General features: G+C 41.2%; 1 protein-coding gene across 1 annotated transcript in view; it reads left to right on the top strand.

The window, feature by feature from the left end:
- LOC130116688 (seizure protein 6 homolog) overlaps positions 1 to 18,564 on the top strand; it is a 158,358-nt gene that overhangs the window by 109,707 nt on the left and 30,087 nt on the right. The window contains exons 5-9 of the mRNA XM_056284685.1: positions 10,980 to 11,165; positions 12,334 to 12,502; positions 13,281 to 13,447; positions 14,639 to 14,833; positions 18,080 to 18,218. Of these exons, the coding sequence (XP_056140660.1) occupies positions 10,980 to 11,165; positions 12,334 to 12,502; positions 13,281 to 13,447; positions 14,639 to 14,833; positions 18,080 to 18,218 (856 nt within the window). The remainder of the gene's footprint in view (positions 1 to 10,979; positions 11,166 to 12,333; positions 12,503 to 13,280; positions 13,448 to 14,638; positions 14,834 to 18,079; positions 18,219 to 18,564) is intronic.

The raw sequence follows: 18,564 nt of genomic DNA, 5'->3' as shown, positions 1-18,564 counted from the left end.
AAAAAAAACTCAAAAAAAAAACACCGGAGTGGTGAAGAATAAGTTACCAAAGTGGCGGGGATTGGTGGCGAGGATTTTCCCCCCCTCTTTTTCTCCCCATTTGTCAATTGTACTTGGCCAATTACCTCACTCTTCCGAGCAGTTGCTGCTCCATCCCCTCTGCCGATCCAAACTGCAGACTACCACATGTCTCCCACAATACATGTGGAGTCACCAGCCGCTTCTTTTTGCCTGATATTGAGGAGTTTTACCAGGGGTACGTAGCACATGGGAGGATCACGCTATTCCCCCCAGTTCCCCCTACCCCCTGAACAGGTGCCCCGACCGACCAGAGGAGGCGCTACTGCAGCGACAAGGACACACACCCACATCCGGCTTCCCACCCGCAGACATGGCCGATTGTGTCTGTAGGGATGCCCAACCAAGCCGGAAGTAACACGGGAATTCGAACCAGCGATCCCCATGTTGGTAGGCAACAGAATAGACTGCTTTGCCACCCAGATGCCCCTCTAGGTGGCGAAGATTTTTTACTTAATTATCAAAAGCTCATATGTTTTAGATTTTTTAAGAGATATGAGGAAATCTTAACAAACTGTTGGGCTGTGTTCTTCTTTTATGGTGTAGTATTTTATATTTATAACACATAGTATGTACGTAAAACATATAATTTTGAAAGGCAGTCACAAAAAGGGTAAAACATCTGTATTTAAACAAACATTCAAGTTCTAATTGGTATTTGACAGATGTAACAACTGAAATAAGAATATCATTGTGACAACAAAGACAAAATAACTAAGTGGGCAGTAAATGTAGCATACATATGAGTGTCTAGCTTGTAGTATGGAGAGCCTGGAAGTAAAGTTTCAGGCATGTGTGAGTATTTATGAGAGAGTGACTGTTTCTGAGTTGCTGTTTTAGTGCCACTACGAGGTGCGATACAGTCTGCTAGAGGAGCGATGCGTGCTGCCGCAGCGGCTCAATGCTGAGACACCCCACTGTGTCACTGTTCAGTACAGAAGAAGCAAAGCCCATAAGCCAAAATCAACTTCCTCATACAAGATGGTGGAACGTGACTCGAAGGCAGCGAGTACACATTAGATGGTGTCCTTTAGTGCAGGAAAATGATGTCGAGAATGTTTGATGTGTGGCCTGCAACCCCAATGCTTCAAGAGCGGTTAAAGCAGGTTCACTGATGGTAGCCAGGAACTGGTCGATTCTGCTTAAAAACTGACTTTTGGAGACAAATATCTTAGTTGCATGAGATCTTTACTTTCAGTTATTTGCATGAATTGTTAAACTTTAGCCAAATCTATCTTCCTAACTGTATATCTACCAAGGGATTACTTTCCCGTTCCTCAAAGGCTACATACGAGAGTTGTCTTCAAAACACTCAAGCGCACAAACTTTCAAAATGAAAAAATTTGAAATAAAGGTGAAAAAACAATTCCCCTGCAATGTTTCAGTGGGGGAAAAAAAAATCAAGCGTGAAGTATGATTCTGCAGACGTAACTGCTGGACAGCCATGGAGCCATCCAAATTTTATTGTAGCAAAGTGCTACCCTGATCCAGAGGGAATTCTGGACCCGGTGCTTGTCCAGGAATTGTGAGGGCCTCAACAAGCTCTGTGAATAGTTATCATTTAATCTTGATTTGAATTAGTGGCTAACTTGTGTTAGAATCAATAGTTTGTTTCCCTAGCCTGGTTACACCAGTAACAAGCATCCTGTCATCCATGTGAATTTAGTTTCCACGGGCACCCTGCTGGCCAACAGTACCGGTGGCAGCCATTGGTAACCCGGGCCTCGACCGATCCGGTACGGAAATCTGATTTTTGATCCACATATTTGATTTGGCAAAGGTTTTCCACCGGATGCCCTTCCTGATGCAACCCTGCCTATTTTTCCAGACTTGGGACTGGCACTAAAAATGCACTGGCTTGTGCATCCTCAGTGGCTGATTTATCCATGTGAATTTAGGAAAAGTGAAAATAAACTGATGTGTTTGATGTCAACTTTTGATATCACGGTTTCATCGTCAACTAATTAACCAAACACTTTTTTAATTTTGATTTCTCCACTTAAGTATAACAGCATTATATATAGTTATATGTCATAGTAGCCTTGCACAATGAGTGATAAATGTTATGTACAGCTTGTATAATTTCTCTATGTTGCGATTTAAATACACATATATGATGCTGCAATTTGTTGGCAGAAAACAGTATAATGCAGAAGAGCTCTTAAAGTGGCACACAGAGTTCTGCTCTGACACCCTCCTCGAATGTTATCACTCGCTTGAATGGGCATTATCAGTGGTTATCAGCCTGATAAATACCGGTTAGAAGGGGCCTGCTGCAACTATTAGTAGTTCAGAAGATCATTATGCATTATCAATGCTAATTGATAATTGATAATGATAATTGATAATTGGTCATGTGATGCTAGGAGCATTACATTACCGTATTTTTTTAACACTAAGATGAGTGGGTTGTGCACCAGTCCATATACCAGTCCATACACCAGTGAAAAAGCAAGCTTTACCTGGGCCTCGCCAGTGTGACTGTTCCCCCTCCTCTCAAAGGGAACAATATCTAAGGCCACAAGCTCTACATCTGTTGCCTGGGGCCCTACTGTCAGCTAATCTTCTTGGCTGCCTGCACTGTGGATCCATTATTTGTAATAGCAAAACAATCAGACTTTATGGCCCAGTACCACATCTAACGGAATGGAGGCACCACGCAATTTAATACTTCAGGAATTGGCTCGACCTTTTTTTTCTCTTTTTTTTTTTTGCCTCTGGCTACCCCACTGCATGCTCAATAGGGATGTAAATGCTACTATGATAATAGCAATAACTAGGTTCATTGGAGCTAGTGATAAACTACGGATGTAATGGATGACCCAAGGGACGGTTGTACCTGGTCTCTGTGGCTCACTGATTTACTGCAGTAGAAAATGGCTGTTTCATTATGGTGGAAACCAGCACCTTGTGTTGAAGAATAATGTAAGTCAGTAGATTAAAACATAGAGGATGGAAGTAGTCTTAAAAGCCTTGAGGGGCATTATCTATTTAGGTCTGTATTGCCTTGAGGTGGCAGCTGAAGTTCAAAATTTGATGAATTGACATTTTTGAATATCTAAACTGGCACATGCTGAAACCATGAGCAAAATGTCATTTTTCATCCACAAACCACTGCTTGAGCCCATTCATGTCCAGCCCACTTGCTGCTGAATGGAAAATTCTGGCTTTTATCTAATGCCGTTTGGACTTTTTCAATGGCCACGCTCTTAGTCACACTTCTAGTGCTGGTTAACCTCCACTTACTCACTGTCTTTTCATGCAATGACATTAAAATCTTAGTTCAAACTTACAAAGCCATTCCTCCCACCTTTCTCACCTCATTAGACTCTCCTTTCTTACAAGCACTCTTAGCACTGCCTGTGAGAGATGGGGCTTTTAGTTATGCTGCACTATACATAGCAGACATAGGTCAAATAGCATTTGAAACCGTTCTTACGTTTATTTTAACCTGCTAGGAGCATCACATGGGTGGATTTTAATGCATCTGGCAAAGTACAATATGGTCCGCTAATTAGCCCATCACTGAAAAGTCTATTAAACAGACTGTCAGATATACAGTACATTGCTTGCTAAAGGCCATATAGATGGAAAAGAAGCAGTCATGTGGAATTGAGCTTTACCAACCATGCCTGTGCATGGTTGGTAAAGCTCAGTTTTTTTTTGGTTTTGCACTCGTTTTGAAAATCTGTGTGCATGCTTTAGCGATCCATACCATCAGTTTGAAACAGTATGCACAGACTAGCAATATACACATGTTGCTGTTTACAATTCCTACACATATATTTCAAAGCTGAGAGTGGGGATACAAAAAAGAAAAGAAACAAGGTTATGGATTTTCCACCTTGAGGAATGCAGAAGGCAGAAGGGTCCATACAGATAGATACCCTACAGATACCCTTATCTGTAGGTGTTTTAAGACAGCAACATTTCACATGTACCTTCCCACATCAAAACATGCCTTGATACACTGTATGTATTGGGCTGTTCACTTTAAAAATATAACATATATATAGCCTTCATGGATTAAAAAAAAAAACCCAAAACAAATCACAGGGAACAGCCTATCCAGGTTGACGTCTCATCAAAATTCTTCGTCGTCTTCTTTTGGCTGCTCCCGTTAGGAGTTGCCGCAGTGGATCATCCATTTCCATCTCTCCCTGTCCTCTGCACCTCCTTCCTCTGTCATGCCGGCCACCTGCATGTCCTCCTTCACCACATCCATAAACCTCCTCTTTGGCCTTCCTCTTTAATGCTTTCCTGGCAGCTCCATATTCAGCATCCTTCTCCTAAAATATCCAGCATCTCTCCTCCACACATGTCCAAGCCATCTCAATCTTGCCTGTCTTGTTTTGTCTCCAAACCGTCCAACCTGAGCAGTCCCTCTAATATAATACTTCCTAATCCTGTCCTTCTTCATCACTCCCAATGAAAATCTTAGCATCTTCAACTCTGCCACCTCCAGCTCCGCCTCCTGTCTTTTCGTCAGGGCCACTGTCTCCAAACCATATAACATAGCTGGTCTCACAACCATCCTGTAAACCTTCCCTTTAACTCTTGCTGGAACCCTTCTGTTGCAAATCACTCCTGTCACTCTTCTCCGACCACTGCACCCTGCCGGCACTCTCTTCTTCACCTCTCTTCTGCAATCCCCGTTACTTTGGACAGTTGACCGCATGTATTTAAACTCATATTGTCTTCGTCACCTCTACTCCTTGTATCCTCACCATTCCACTGTCCTCCCTCTCATTCACACACATGTATTCTGGACGTCTTATCAAAATTAAATAAAAGAAAAGAACAAGAGTCAACCCTGGCTTTTCCATTACTCTCAGTACCTTTACATGTAAACTGTGGTTACATGATTTTGCACTACAGCTGGAAACAAGGACTCGGCATTAATAAGTGACCTGTTAGAATTATAAAACACAACTGCCTGAGAGGGAGGCTAATAAATATGCATGAATACACCTGAATATTCATTAGGTCATGAACTGAGAAAAAAGAAAAAGAAACGAAAAATAAAATATCTAAAACTCTATATTAAAGGATAAAGGTGTTGCTCAATTTCTAGGGCCCAACAGTTACTTTCCATTTACCCACCACAGCTTTAATTTTATCCAAGGCTGTGATTTGGTTTTAAATTTTGCATTAAAATCATTTTTAATCACTTACAGAAACACCAAACTAGATCTCAAATAGGGTAATTTATGACTGTTTGTTACGTGTTATAATTATAATTATCTTAATGCTTATGTGTTGAGGCACCAACCATTGTGAAAATGCAAATAAGAAATTGGTAGGCTATTATTTTTTTTCTACTTCTGCTCCCATTTATTCAGACTCTGCATACAGCACAACAGCAACTCACAGGCTTTGAGTAAATAAAATTAAAATAAAAAATAAAAAATATATATATATGGCAAGAATTGAAAATAGCAATAACCACACTTTTTTGCAGTGTTGTAAAATAAACTACAGCGGGTGCAGTCATGCAGCTTGTTGTATTGTCCCCACAGTATCAGTAGATTAAAAATTGAAGTTCATTAGTGTGGTTTCAGCGAGCCCTATGCTAATGAGGGAGAACCATGTGTGGATTGGACAGGAAAAGAAGGTTGTTTAATAGCTTCCATTACAGACTTGGTTAGCTCAATTCATCATCCAATCCCATCTAACACCATTTGTTTAGAAACAGGGACAGGACGACGACGCAAAGCGGAGTCCCCCAACATTGATCTTGCGGTGCAGAACTCAGGGCTCTTTGACAACTGGTATGGAGGCCATCCCTCTTCCAGCAGTCACCTTACAGGCCCGCTATGATGTTTAACTGATGTGCTGCTCTTCCATTCGTCAAAGTCTCTTCACTGGCAGTGTAGACTGGGCTCTACAGTGAACCAGGGAGAGAGATGTTCATTAGTGCTGCAAAGCATGTCTCTCTACTTTGCAGATGTACTTTTAAATTGCAATTAATTAAATGGGCCGGAGTTGAGTATTTGTAAACAAAGTAGAAGGTGGGCGATAAAGCGTCCCTGCTTGATCCAATTAAAGCGCATTGTGTGTGTGTGTGCGCGCGCGTGCGCGGGCTTGTGCATGTGTATGAGTGAGAGAGAAAGAGAGGAGCGAATGGATGCATAGCAATAAAAATAGAGAGAGAGAGAGAGAGAGAGAGAGAGAGAGAGAGAGAGAGAGAGAGAGAGAGAGAGAGAGAGAGAGAGAGAGAGAGAGAGAGAGAGAGAGAGAGAGAGAGAGAGAGAGAGAGTTCAAACATTTTAACATTTCATAAATAATTGCATGTTGCATTGTTTTTATCTGTCGAGTGTGTTTTTTTAATTTTGGAGGAGAAGGGACAACAAAGCAACAGTACAATACAACAAATAAACCGGTGCTATACACACTAGCATCTTAGGAGACAGGGGATCATGCTGTGTGAGTGATCGAGAGCGCTGGCTCTCTGTTTAGGTGAGGATTTAGTGTCGGTGTCCGTCCAGCGTTGGGTTGGATTTGCATTTGCGTTGCGATACGTTGGCGTTTGACTTGCATGCACAAGCCATTGTGGTTTTACCGATTTAATAGAGGAACACGTTGCACGCGCTGTGTTTCGGGGCACTATTCACCGAAGAGCCATTCTGAAGCCTAATTACATTCCATTAATCCATAACCATTTTTAGGTTTCATACGATGGTACGGAGCAACTCGAGACTTTTAAACATGAACAACCTTGTAAACATGCTTTCCTCAGGTACAACACTTTGTGAAAGCACTTTAAAAAATGGGGCCAAAACCAATGGCAAACAAAGTTGGTCTTGTGGCAGATTTGCTAGCGATACTCAATTTCCCCTCGGGGATGAATAAAGTATTCTGGTTCTGATAGAGAAATATGACCGATATCCTCAGAGCTCACAGTCCAACAGGGTGGCAAGAGAGTTTGACATTTTAAATTTGAGATCTAATGAATAGTTCAAACATGTCGTGTTCTTTATACTATATATATATATACTAGAAGAACCCCGCCACAATGTAGCGGTTTGGTTATCCACCCGTCTAAGTCTCCCTCCTCTTCATCCTGCCAGCTAACCGCCTTCCCCCTGCCCCTAAATTAACGTTAACACGTCGAAACTGGACGCGTTGCGCGTCATTTGACGTGATGTGGTGTCAAATGACGCGCAACACGTCGAAAATTAACGCGTTAACACGTCACTCTGCTTTCCGACACTCCCTTTTCTGGGCCCTTACAGATTGAGTGTTTCTCCATTGCGCCTTTTGCTTACTGGTGATCGATTTAATCTCAGTAGGAGCAATGGCATCAAAATTTTAGAACTGAAAGTATTCAGTAGATCATCAACATGATTTGAAGCTGGAACGGTTTCACATTTGACGGCTTCCATAAAAAGAGTTCTGGTATTCTCATCAATGTACCTTTTTTTCAACAGTTTCAGGTCTAATGTTGCTTTTTGGTGTAATAGACAGATTAAAGAATACACAAAAATGATCTGATAAAACAGCATCAAGTACAGTGACATTTGAAATGTTAACACCCTTAGTAATAACCAGATCTAGAGTGTGTCCCCTAGTATGGGTCGGCCCTTTCACATGTCGAGACAGATCAAACATATCAAGTATGGCTGAAAGTTCTATGGCATTTTTGTCACTAACATTATCTGTGTACATTTAAATCACCCGTGATCACTACACAGTCAAATTCAGTGCAGATAATTGAAAGCATCTCAGTAAAATCATTAAGGAAATGTGGAGAGTATTTTGGTGGCCTGTATAGTATGACTAGTATATATAGAATACACTAGAAGAACCCCACTACAATGTAGCGGTTTGGTTATCCACCCGTCTAAATCTCCCTCCTCTTCATCCTGCCAGCTAACCGCCTTCCCCCTGCCCCTAAACCCCCCCCCACTCCAACTCCCTCCCCCCAAATGCTCAGAATCATCTGAAATGCCGAGAAAAGTGGTTTTTAGCCATTTTTAGAAAATTCATATTTTGCATAATCATGCATAATTATTATAATTATATTTTAATTGTCTGCTATTTTTCTGGTCCTCTCTGGAACAATACCTACCACCTCCCATAAAATTAGGATCATAAGTGCATTTTTGCAAAAATGCATATATTTTGCATAATGCCAAAACATTTCTAAGTCCGAAATTTTTTTTTATATAGGTGAAAAAATCAAAGATGCCCAGAATCATCTGAAATGCCTAGAAAAGTGGTTTTTTAGCCATTTTTAGAAAAATGCATATTTATGCATAATTATGCATGATTTTAATTGTCTGGGATTTTTCCCTTGCTCTCTGAGACAATACCTACCCCCTCCAAAAAGAATTAGGATCATAAGTGCTTTAGTTTTCGGTCCCGCTATCTACACTAACACCACACACACACACACACATTCCGAAAATATATGAGTATATATATATATATATATATATATATATATATATATATATATATATATATATATATATATATATATATATATATATATATATATATATATATATTGTAGCGAAGTTGCTACCCCGTCAGAATTGTTCCAATTGTCCTGTTTTACCCATCAGGCACTGCGTGCAGATTATCAGTTGTTATTAAATGTTTTGTAAGTGTTCTATGTGGTTTTTTGTGTTTATGTGATTACTATTTGTTGTGGTGTAATTGTAGTTGTCATTCTGTTGTGTTGTGTAACCTTGGAACTGAAATCCTGAACAACTTTGTTGTTCGAGTAGATGACACCCATGTATCGTGTCACATTTCCGTAAATTATTGTTTCTGTGCGAGTTCAATAAAGGGGCTGCAAAGTTACCTTTGTCGTTGCTTCTACGTTCGCCACACTGGTGTCAGAAGTGGGATGGAGCGACCGTAAGGCCATCGGAGGCGTATGCGCCCTGAGGCGGGAAGGAGCTGATATGCTTAAGGAGGGGGGGGGAGTAGCGTAACGTGCATGGATAAGTAGACACGCTGGCCGCTGGCTGGCGGGTCTGACCGTTTAGTCGAGCGGTTAGCGACGTCTCCTGCGGTTAGCGATGTCTCCTGCGGTGCGGGCGATACAGGTTCGCTTCCCGGCCGCGGTAGTTTCTGTGGTTGCGTTGTCCCCCGAGTTCGCTACAATATGTACTTTATTGATCCCTGCGGGGAAATTCCTCTCTGCATTTAACCCATCCTAGCAGTGTAGTTAGGAGCAGTGGGCAGCTGCCGTGCAGCACCCGGGGACCAACTCCAGTTCATCTTGCCATGCCTCGGTCAGGGACACAGACAGGAGTATAAACCCTAACATGCATGTCTTTCTGATGATGGTGGAAACCAGAACACCTGGAAAACCCACCACAGACACAGGGAGACCATGCAAACTCCACACGGAGGATGACCTGGGATGACCCCCTTCTTGCTGGGAGGCGACAGCACTAACCACTGGGCCACCGTGCTGCCGTGTCGTGAACGCCGCGTCATGTTCTTTTGCCTCGGTTATCCGGCTAGTCTGGATGGAAATTTCATACACAGTTATCAGGATCTCTACTTTGTTCCAGATTCGGTATTCATTATTTCCAAAATTCACTCTGTAACATAAGCCAAAATCAAGTGCAACATGGATATAGCGCTTGGCAGAGTCAAATTACTGTAATGTCTTTGTCCATTGGCTGATTATAACAACATAACCATTCCAAGGCATCCCCATACCCAACATGTGATGTTACATACAGTATTTGTCCACCCCTATCAGCCACCAGACTATATCCTATGCTACATTCAACCAGTTTGGCTCTGCATTTACATCAGATCGTGGGTTGTTTGATTTTTTTTTTCAAAAATGAAATTCACATTATGGCTCTTAAACATTATTTTCAAACGATGCTCTGTAGTTTTCGCTAGCTTTTATGCTAGTTTAAGGCTAAAGGCAAGGCAAGCCAGTTTTATTTATGTAGCACTTTTTTTTCTCCGTTTTCTCCACAATTGTACCAGGCCAATTATCCCACTCTTCCGAGCCGTCCCCGTCGCTGCTCCACCCCCTCTGCCGATCCGGGGAGGGCTGCAGACTACCACATGCCTCCTCCGATACATGTGGAGTCCCCAGCATCTTCTTTTCACCTGACAGGGAGGAGTTTCGCCAGGGGGACGTAGCGCATGGGAGGATCACACTATTCCTCCCAGTTCCCCCTCCCCCCCTGAACAGGTGCCCCAACCGACCAGAGGAGGCGCTACTGCAGCAACTAGGACACATACCACATCTGGCTTCCCACCCGTAGACATGGCCAATTGTGTCTGTAGGGACGCCCGACCAAGCCGGAGGTAACACAGGAATTCGAACCAGCGATCCCCAAATTGGTAGGCAACAGAATAGACTGCCACGCCACCCGGATGCCCCATATAGCACATTTTATGCACAAGGCAGACCCAATGTGCATCATATAAAATTATAATAACAATAAATAGATAAATAAAAACATATTGTACAATAAAAAAGGTTTAAAATTAATTCATAAAAATATGTTTAAATTAAAGAATAAAATCAAAATGTAATGCAAGGTTTACAGCTTTGCAAAAGTCAAAGTGCAAGGTTTGCATGTTAGCAGAAAGCAATGGTAAACAAACGTTTTTAATATGGATTTAAAAGTAGTCAGTGCTAATAACAATAATAATAATGATAATAATAATGATTGCATTTATATAGTGCTTTATCTAGACACCTGAAGCGTTTCACAGTGAAGGAGGGAAACTCACCTCAACCACCACCAGTGTGTAGCACCCACCTGGGTGATGCACGGCAACCATTTTACACCAGAACACTCACCACACTTTCAACTCTAATGAGCCTAACTAATCTGAAGAATAAACTATTTCTTTCATCCTTTCGCCCTTCTTTCCCTCTCTCTTCCGCTCATTCTCTCTGCATGCAGCCTTTGTGCTGAGCTGTTCTTTCCCTAAGGAGCCGGCTGGTGGAGAGGTGTCTGTGACTCACCTCCATGCTGGAGGAGAGGCCTACTTCCACTGTTTCACCGGATACAAGTTGCAGGGCCCCAAGATGCTAACATGTCGCAACGCTACCACGCCTTACTGGAGCGGCAAGGAGCCCAGATGTTTGGGTAAGATGTGTGCATTACCAGACTAGAGTCTTTTTCCCTACTAGATATACTATATTAACTCATCCATGTCAGTAACTGCCAACTGTCAAGTTGAGGTGATGAAGTGGCCCCTTCAGAGAGCACAAACAGCACTCTCGGACATCAACAATAACAAAACAAAAATGATTTGAAATTAATTATACCTTGCCCAAGTTGACTCTATCACACTGGGAACTTTGTACCTGGAGGTTGATTGGGATTAATTGTATTTTCAATCCAGGGTCAAGTACCTGTTTGAGATTCTTTTCATTCATCTGATGTTCTTTTTCACATTTTATGCTCTTTAATTTAAATTCTGGCGGTTAACTCTGGCTTAAGGGTGTACTTTTATAACAAGTTTTTTTTCTTCTTTTCTTTTTTTGCAGTCGGATCGATTATGCTAATTCCTTTGCCTCAAGGAATTCTTGTAAAATTATTATTGTTATTTTTTTCATACTACCCTACTGGTCAGAATTGGCTAGAAAGTGTGTTTAAAGTCTAAATGGTGCATAATGTAATGGCCAACTATCGTGAAGCTGCATATTGGTCAACATTATCCCTTCAGCTTCATTTAAAACTTACAGGTGGCCTTAAGCTTTATACATAAGCTTTCAGTGTGTTTTCTCCTCCTCTGGGTTGATTGGTTATGCTCCAAGGCCAAATCAGTGTGTGTGCATGTGATTAGCGGCACAGGGAGCTATCCTTTGGAGACAGGGCAAAACAAGGCCATTGGACCTCGCTGCCTTAATTAAAATTGGGCTGCATGACTATCCTTCTCCTTCTTGTAAAGGCTCATCTGCCAGCCCCAGTCTCTCTCCCTGCCTGCCTCCCTGCAGCTGCTCCGCACTGATAGTGTTATTGCTGCCGCATTTCTGCCCCTTTACAATTTCATCTCTCTCTCTCTCTCTCACACACACACACACACACACACACACACACACACACACACACATACACACACACACACACACAGGCCCAGGTGTGCAGCCTATAGGTCCGGTCCATGTGTATTGGTGGAAATCCATGCCGACACAGAGCCTTTTTCTTGGAAATTCTGTCCATAATCAAAGTCGTTACTTTTCTGGTTGAATCCCATCTCACCTCTTGTTTCTCTGTCTCTTGCCTCTCGTTTATTTTCCTCTCTTCCAAGCGTCCTGCGGCGGAATGATTAAAAATGCCACCTATGGTCGAATTGTCTCTCCCGGTTTCCCTGGCAACTACAGCAACAATTTGACATGTCATTGGGTCCTGGAGGCTCCCGAGGGCCACCGGCTCCACGTTCACTTTGAGAAGGTGGCTTTGGCAGAGGACGATGACAGGTGAAGTACACACACGGGTACAATCAAGTAGGCGGTGAGAGTAAAGGTGTGTGTGTGTGTGTGTGGCAGTTTTTAGCATTTGTGTGTGTGTGTGTGTGTGTGTGTGTGTGTGTGTGTGTGTGTGTGTGTGTGTGTGTGTGTGTGTGTGTGTGTGTGTGTGTGTGTGTGTGTGTGTGTGTACATGTGAGAGACAGAGAAAGGGTTGGCGAGTGTGTATGACATTGCTCTTTGGGATATAATTGGAATTTGAGGGATCTGTTTATTTTTTTCTAAACAAGCCACTCGATCTTGGAATAACCAGTCCTGTCAAAATATGCAAAACCATCACTTGATATTGGGGTACTGACATTTCAATTCATTTTCACTAAACAATATGATGAGTAATAACAGCCCATTACATTGTCCAATTCCAACAAATGACTAAAACCCTTCCGGATCAGCAGATTAGATGGACTATCATTCCAAACAATTAAAAGTATTCCACCATGCAAATTAGTTGAAGGGACTACAGGGGCTATAAAGGAAGCAGCAATTTCATTATGTTTTCCCCCCATAACTACTGATCCTCACGACTATTAACACAAATGGCCATTTAACAAAAGACATCACCTTGCTTCTGAGAGTCTGTGAATATTATCACAGGGTTATTACAGCCACCAATGGCACGCTGAGTAGCTCTCGGATAGCTCATAACTTCCATTTTATGATTCTCTCAGGCCGCATTGCTCTACAGCGGTGGTTCCCTCTAATTCTTCTCTGTTCTTTCCTTGTGTTTCAGGCTGCTGATTAAGAACGGGAACAACATTGACTCTCCGCCTGTGTACGACTCTTACGAGGTGGAGTACTTGCCCAATGAGGGTGTGCTCAGCACGGGTCGCTACCTCTTTGTAGAGTTCACCACAGACGGGACGGTCACCTCCACTGGTGCGGCCATCAGATACGAAGGCAGGTTCAAGGCTGTTTCATTATGTCTGTCAGATTTGTATGTCTCTCGTATCAACGTGTCTTTATGCATGCTCAATAATCCAGGGAAGAAAATCACAGAAAGTTGAATCAGTTCATCTGGACACAACGTTTATTGAGAGAAACATTTTATCACTCATCTAAGTGACCTCTTCAGTCTAAACTGACTGCAGGTATCCCCACCCTTATTAACAATACAGTGGCATAACGACCAAAACCAACAATCGGTTTCATATGCACATTGCCATGACTTTTCAGTGGCAATATGTAGTATTCACAGAGGATTGGGGAATTTCTGATGCAGCGCAGAAATTTGTCCACCCCAAGGATCGGATACCCCGGCACAAACAGCGCAATATAGTATACACTGTTAAGTACCAGGAGGATTGCCGTGACTTGTTCATCAGGGAAACCAAACAGAAGCTGGCCAAGAGGATGGCACAACACAGAAGAGCTAACACGTCAGGTCAGGACTCCACAGTCTACACCCATCTGCAAGCCAGTGGCCACTCTTTCAAGGATGAGGATGTGTACATCCTTGACAGGGAGGAACACTGGTTTGAACGGGGAGTCAAAGAGGCCATCTATGTGAAGAGGGAACGACCATCCCTGAACTGGGGGGGATAAGAGTACATCTGTCACCATCTTACAATGCTGTGATTGCAACTATTCCCAAATCCTCTGTGAATAGTACACATGGCCATTGAAAAGTCACAGCAATTTGCATATGAAACTGATTGTTGGTTTTGGTCGTTATGCCACTGTATTGTTTATAAGGATGGGGGTACCTGCAGTCAGTTGAGACTGAAGAGGTCACTTAGATGAGTGATGAAATGTTCCTCCCAATAATTGCTGCGTCCAGATGAACTGATTCAACGTTCTGTGAATTCTAAAAGGAATTCCAAATTCAAAAGGCTCCAACAAAGTAGTAGTTCATAATTTTGTAAATTTGTGATTCTGTCAGTTTTTAAAACGAGCATTTGAGTTCGCTGTGAAAACGAAACCTGCCCTACATACTACATGAGTGCTGAGTAAAAAATAATGATAGACTTAAAAAAAAATTAAAAACTATTCTATCAGTACTTGTGTTTTGAATTTGCAGTTGAAATAGAATTTGAATTCGTTTTGCATATAATCACTTACGCTTGGTGTCATGTGTTTTAATGTGCACAGCTTTTGCCAAAGGGGCGTGCTATGAGCCTTTTGTGAAGTACGGCAACTTCAGTAGCAGCGACTCTACCAACAGTTTGGGCACCATGGTGGAGTTCTCCTGTGACCCAGGCTACACACTGGAGCAAGGCTCTGTCGTGATCGAGTGTGTCGATGCACAGGACCCCCAGTGGAATGAGACTGAGCCAGCCTGCAGGGGTCAGTCAACAGATTTTATCTGCTCAACTAGATTTGCGGTGTTAAGTCTCCCTATAAATATATTTCCATTTCAGAAAACATGTACAGTCAGTCAGATATTGCTGACAAGTAGAATCTAAGAGTCCAAGGCTTTCACAGCCTGCTTGATCATTGTAACAGTCATTTAATTTCTTTATTTAAATGATATAGATCACTTGTAGCTAACTGCATCCTCCTAAGTAGCTTTCTCCTGATCTTCAATCCTCCTTCATACTTGAAGTTAAAATAACATTTGCTCTTCTAGTATATGTTTGCTTGGCAAATTTAGGTTTTATTGAAGATTAGGGACACACAATAGCTGGCCTATTAGATGCAGTGCCCCAGCTCTCTCTCATTATCCATCTATCTATCTATCTATCTATCTATCTATCTATCTATCTATCTATCTATCTATCTATCTATCTATCTATCTATCTATCTATCTATCTATCTATCTATCTATCTATCTATCTATCTATCTATCTATCTATCTATCTATCTATCTATCTATCTATCTATCTATCTACCTATCTGTCTATCTGTCTATCTGTCTGTCTGTTTCTTTATTTCTCTTGTTCTCTTTCCCTTTTTTGCTCTTTCTCTCATTTTCAGCAGACATTGACCTTAGTACTATCCTTTGTTGCCTGTGCATGGTGGTTCTTCCACACAGTCAAATGGAAAAGCTCTCCCGTAAACCTAGTCACGACAGAATTTAATTTATTTTTCCCTGGGTCACGGTCACCACTCTATTCAGCAATGGTATGCAATTCTACAAGGTTCATCTCTAAGAGCCTGGAAAGTGCACTTAAGAAGTATTTTATTCAGTGTCAAGAATGCGCTTTGTCTGCATCCAGTGAATCCAGAGATTTTTGGATGCGGTGGTAAATCATTAAGTCTTGAGAGGCTGTGGGGTCATGAAGATTTTAAAAGGGGGTCTTATTGCGTTTGTAGAAACACAGTAATGTAGCAATGTAAAAATTAATAGAATCAAAAGTAATTTTCTTACTGGTAATAATCAAACATAATTTTGTTTTGGCAGCAAAAAACTTCTTTAACAGCAGTAGCTACGTATGTAGTCATCACAGTTTGTAATCTAAATATTAATATGAGAATGGGTGGGGATTTTAGATTTACACACACACACACACACACACACACACACACACACATATATATATATATATATATATATATATATATATATATATATATATATATATATATATACATACAGCAGTAGCAATGTAGTCATCATGGTTTGTAATCTACATATTAATATGAGAATTGTTGGGCATTTTGCTCAACAAATAAGGAGCAAAATAATCCAGTAAGTCAAGTAAATTCTTTATGAGGCAGTACAAGCCTGTTTCATGTCATAAGCAATCATCAGCTGTCAATAAAGCTACTCAGGAAAGTTTATCATTTCCTGAGTAGTTTTCTGATATTAGCCTCTAATATTGGAAAACTATTTTTCAAACTTTTGGATGAGTGCTTTACCCCAGACCATCAATTAAGAAAGGTATTCAACAGGAACACAGTCAAAATTAGCTACAGCTGCATGCCAAATGTTCAGCAGGTTATTTCATCCCACAACACAAGCATCAAGACCAAGGCACAGACCCCCTCAATGCAGCCAAACACCACCAACTGCAACTGCTATGTTAAGGCATCATGTCCTCTTGAAGGAAAATGCCAGACAGAGTGAGTCATCTACCAAGCATCAGTGACAAGAGAAGACAACTGCAATGTGGACACTTACGTTGGATTAACAGAGGGCCCTTTTAAAATTAGGTTTAATGCCCATATGAGTAGCTTCAAAAATGAGCATGCAAGAAATGCAACAGCCTTGAGCTGCCACATTTGGTCATTGGTAGACAAGAATATCAGTTACTCTGTTTCATGGAAAATCCTTACAAAGAGCAATGCGTATTCAATTAGCAGCAAAAGATGTAACTTGTGCTTGGCAGAAAAGTATTTTATTATTTGCAGACCTGATATGTTCACCTTGAATAGTAGAAATGAATTGGCCACCAGCTGTAGACACCGAAAAAAAATTTTCCTTGTAACTACAAGTAAAATATCTTTATTATTCCCCCCCCCCCCATTAAATGATACAGGTGGCATTTATTAGATGTGTTTATTATATCTTAACTGCCTGCCCTTCCAACTGTGCTCCAACACCACCCCACTATATGATATACATAAATTACCCCATTTGACATTACCTTGTTATATTCTAAATGTATGCTATTTCAACAGTGCCCTGATCATTTAAATGCTTTTTCAAAACAAGCCCCAACCTCTTACCCCATTGGTTGTAATGTTTTAGACCCCACCATTGGTTGCTGTGCATAGTAAATACCTACCCCATTGGTTGAAATATAGTTCAAATGTTTTCTTCTGATTGGTTGCTGCCCACCAAAATTAGGTGCGTGACACGAGGCAACGTATACCGTGTGTTTTCTTTGTTGAATCACATTAGCAGCTGATGAGTGCACGATGCACGAAACAAGCTTGTACTGCCATGTATCAAAAGTTGTTTTCCCTACATCTATATTGATATTCCGCTCATTTGTTGAGCACTTTTATCAACACCATTGACGGTTTCCAGAAAAAAAACCCGCTATCCGCTATCCGCTATATATATATATATATATAAAATGCAGTGAGTCAAGTAAATTCTTATTATTTTGCCCTTTATTTGTCGAGCATTTCCCTACCGTTGAGTGTTTCTTTTAACAGTTTTATATATATATATATATATATATATATATGTGTGTGTGTGTGTGTGTGTGTGTGTATAGCGTCCCCCCCCCCCCGAAACTGTCAATGGTGTTGTTATAAGTGCTCAACTAATGAGGAGTGGAATATCGATATAGATACAGGAAAATACTGCAATGTATTAAAAATACTGCAATGTAATAAAACTTTTTTCCTGTATCCGTATTGACATATATATATATATATATATATATATATATATATATATATATATATATACACACACACATACACACACACGTGTTTGTGCTTATTAATTATTAATAGATTATTATGTAACTATACATTAAAGATTAGAAATAATATATCTGTATATAGATTTTTTTTGTATATTTTTTTTTGTATACTTTCTTTTGTGTGGCTTCCTAAACTGAGAATGCCTGAGAAAATTAGTTGTGATGCTCATATTTGTTTCTTTGTGTTGTGTCCACTTGCTGTGTGTTGCAGCTGTGTGCAGCGGCGAGATCACAGATTCTGCTGGGGTGGTGCTGTCTCCCAATTGGCCTGAGGCCTATGACAAAGGGCAGGACTGCATCTGGGGCATCCACGTGGAGGAGGACAAGAGGATCATGCTAGACATCCAAGTGTAAGAGACTCCACTCAGGTGTGAGGTTACAACTCCCATAGAGGAGCCGAGGTCAAGGTCAAGTTTCCCTCGAGATAGTTAACACTCTCCCGTCTGTACAGTACATATTGTACAGTACATATAGATAGGCAGAAACTTTCTCTCCTTGTCACCCCCCCCACCCCCCCATACATACACACACATATTTAAATACACAGTGCTATGCACACAATGGGAAGCTTTTCTGCGGTTGCAGTCACTAATTAGATTTTTTTTCATCCACTACATCAAGAATTCCGTGTTGCTTCCAGCATGCTCTCTGACCAGATTAGCTAGTAAGCTTCTGTGTTCCCCCTTCCCTGGTGTG

This window comes from Lampris incognitus, chromosome 8 (assembly GCF_029633865.1).
Source record: "Lampris incognitus isolate fLamInc1 chromosome 8, fLamInc1.hap2, whole genome shotgun sequence".
NCBI classification, from domain to species: domain Eukaryota; kingdom Metazoa; phylum Chordata; class Actinopteri; order Lampriformes; family Lampridae; genus Lampris; species Lampris incognitus.
This window is presented reverse-complemented; position numbering and strand designations above follow the sequence as displayed.